The sequence below is a fragment of the Morone saxatilis genome, unplaced genomic scaffold (genome assembly GCF_004916995.1).
Source record: "Morone saxatilis isolate NCDOM2014 unplaced genomic scaffold, NCSU_SB_2.0 Contig2, whole genome shotgun sequence".
Taxonomy (NCBI): domain Eukaryota; kingdom Metazoa; phylum Chordata; class Actinopteri; family Moronidae; genus Morone; species Morone saxatilis.
The window spans coordinates 12,554,483-12,555,278 of NW_023339762.1; the positions used below are offsets into that span (position 1 = coordinate 12,554,483).

The 796-nt window shown below is 44.5% G+C and overlaps 1 protein-coding gene across 2 annotated transcripts in view; it reads right to left on the minus strand.

Moving 5' to 3' along the window:
- The window catches only part of LOC118330496 (methionine aminopeptidase 2-like), a 6,558-nt gene that overhangs the window by 565 nt on the left and 5,197 nt on the right, over positions 1-796 (minus strand). For both annotated transcript variants that reach the window (XM_035665043.1, XM_035665044.1), the window contains 2 exons: positions 271-386; positions 25-91 (listed from right to left, as the gene is read on the minus strand). In XM_035665043.1, the coding sequence (XP_035520936.1) occupies positions 25-91; positions 271-386 (183 nt within the window). The remainder of the gene's footprint in view (positions 1-24; positions 92-270; positions 387-796) is intronic.

Consider the following 796-nt stretch of genomic DNA (forward strand, 5'->3'; position numbering starts at 1 on the left):
CTCGCCCAGGCGGTCCAGCCAGCGGCGGCAGAATGCCAAGGTCCCAAAGTTCTCATTGATCACATTCAGCAGATGTTTAGCCCTTGGAAGTCTGCAGCACAGTGACAACACAGAGTCAACAGTGAGACCAACTCTGTAGATGTAAACTAACGTGAGATATGAGGCTCTATTCACAGTCTGAATTTACAGTTTGAATATTAGGAGCAAATCAACCCATTAATAGTTTCCCATTAATCAATATTTTCAATACATGAGAGTAAAACAGCCAACCTTATCGGTACATGTCCAACATTGAAGTTTTTCATGTAATGTGAGCACTCCATGTCGTCGTGGACTGCACCTCTTCCTGTGCTGCCAAATGTCTCAATGGCGTAAGCTTCACCTTCCTGAAAGGCAACAAAGACAAAGACAGAAACAGCAAATGTAGAATCACTATAAAAGTCTTTTATAACGAAGAGAAGGTCATAGTATCAAACTGTATCTGTACACCTTTCATGCAGGGCTGAGCGGGTATGATGTTACTGAAAGGACAAAAACACTCCAGGGGGACTGAGAGTAAATTTAACAAAAACCTCAAGATGCCAGTGGCTGACATATTCATGTGTAGTCTATTAAGGACACTGGTGTCTTTTCTGGAGCACCGCCTCGTGCAGGTTGATTGGCTGGGTTTCATTGGCATTTTGTGTCTCTATCAGCTCGTGGCTCTTGTTGGAGTCCCTGTGGTATTAGCTGATAACACTGCGACACCCTCTCTCACCGCACCGATAATCAGTCAAAGTGCTAGCAGGTCTGTGGC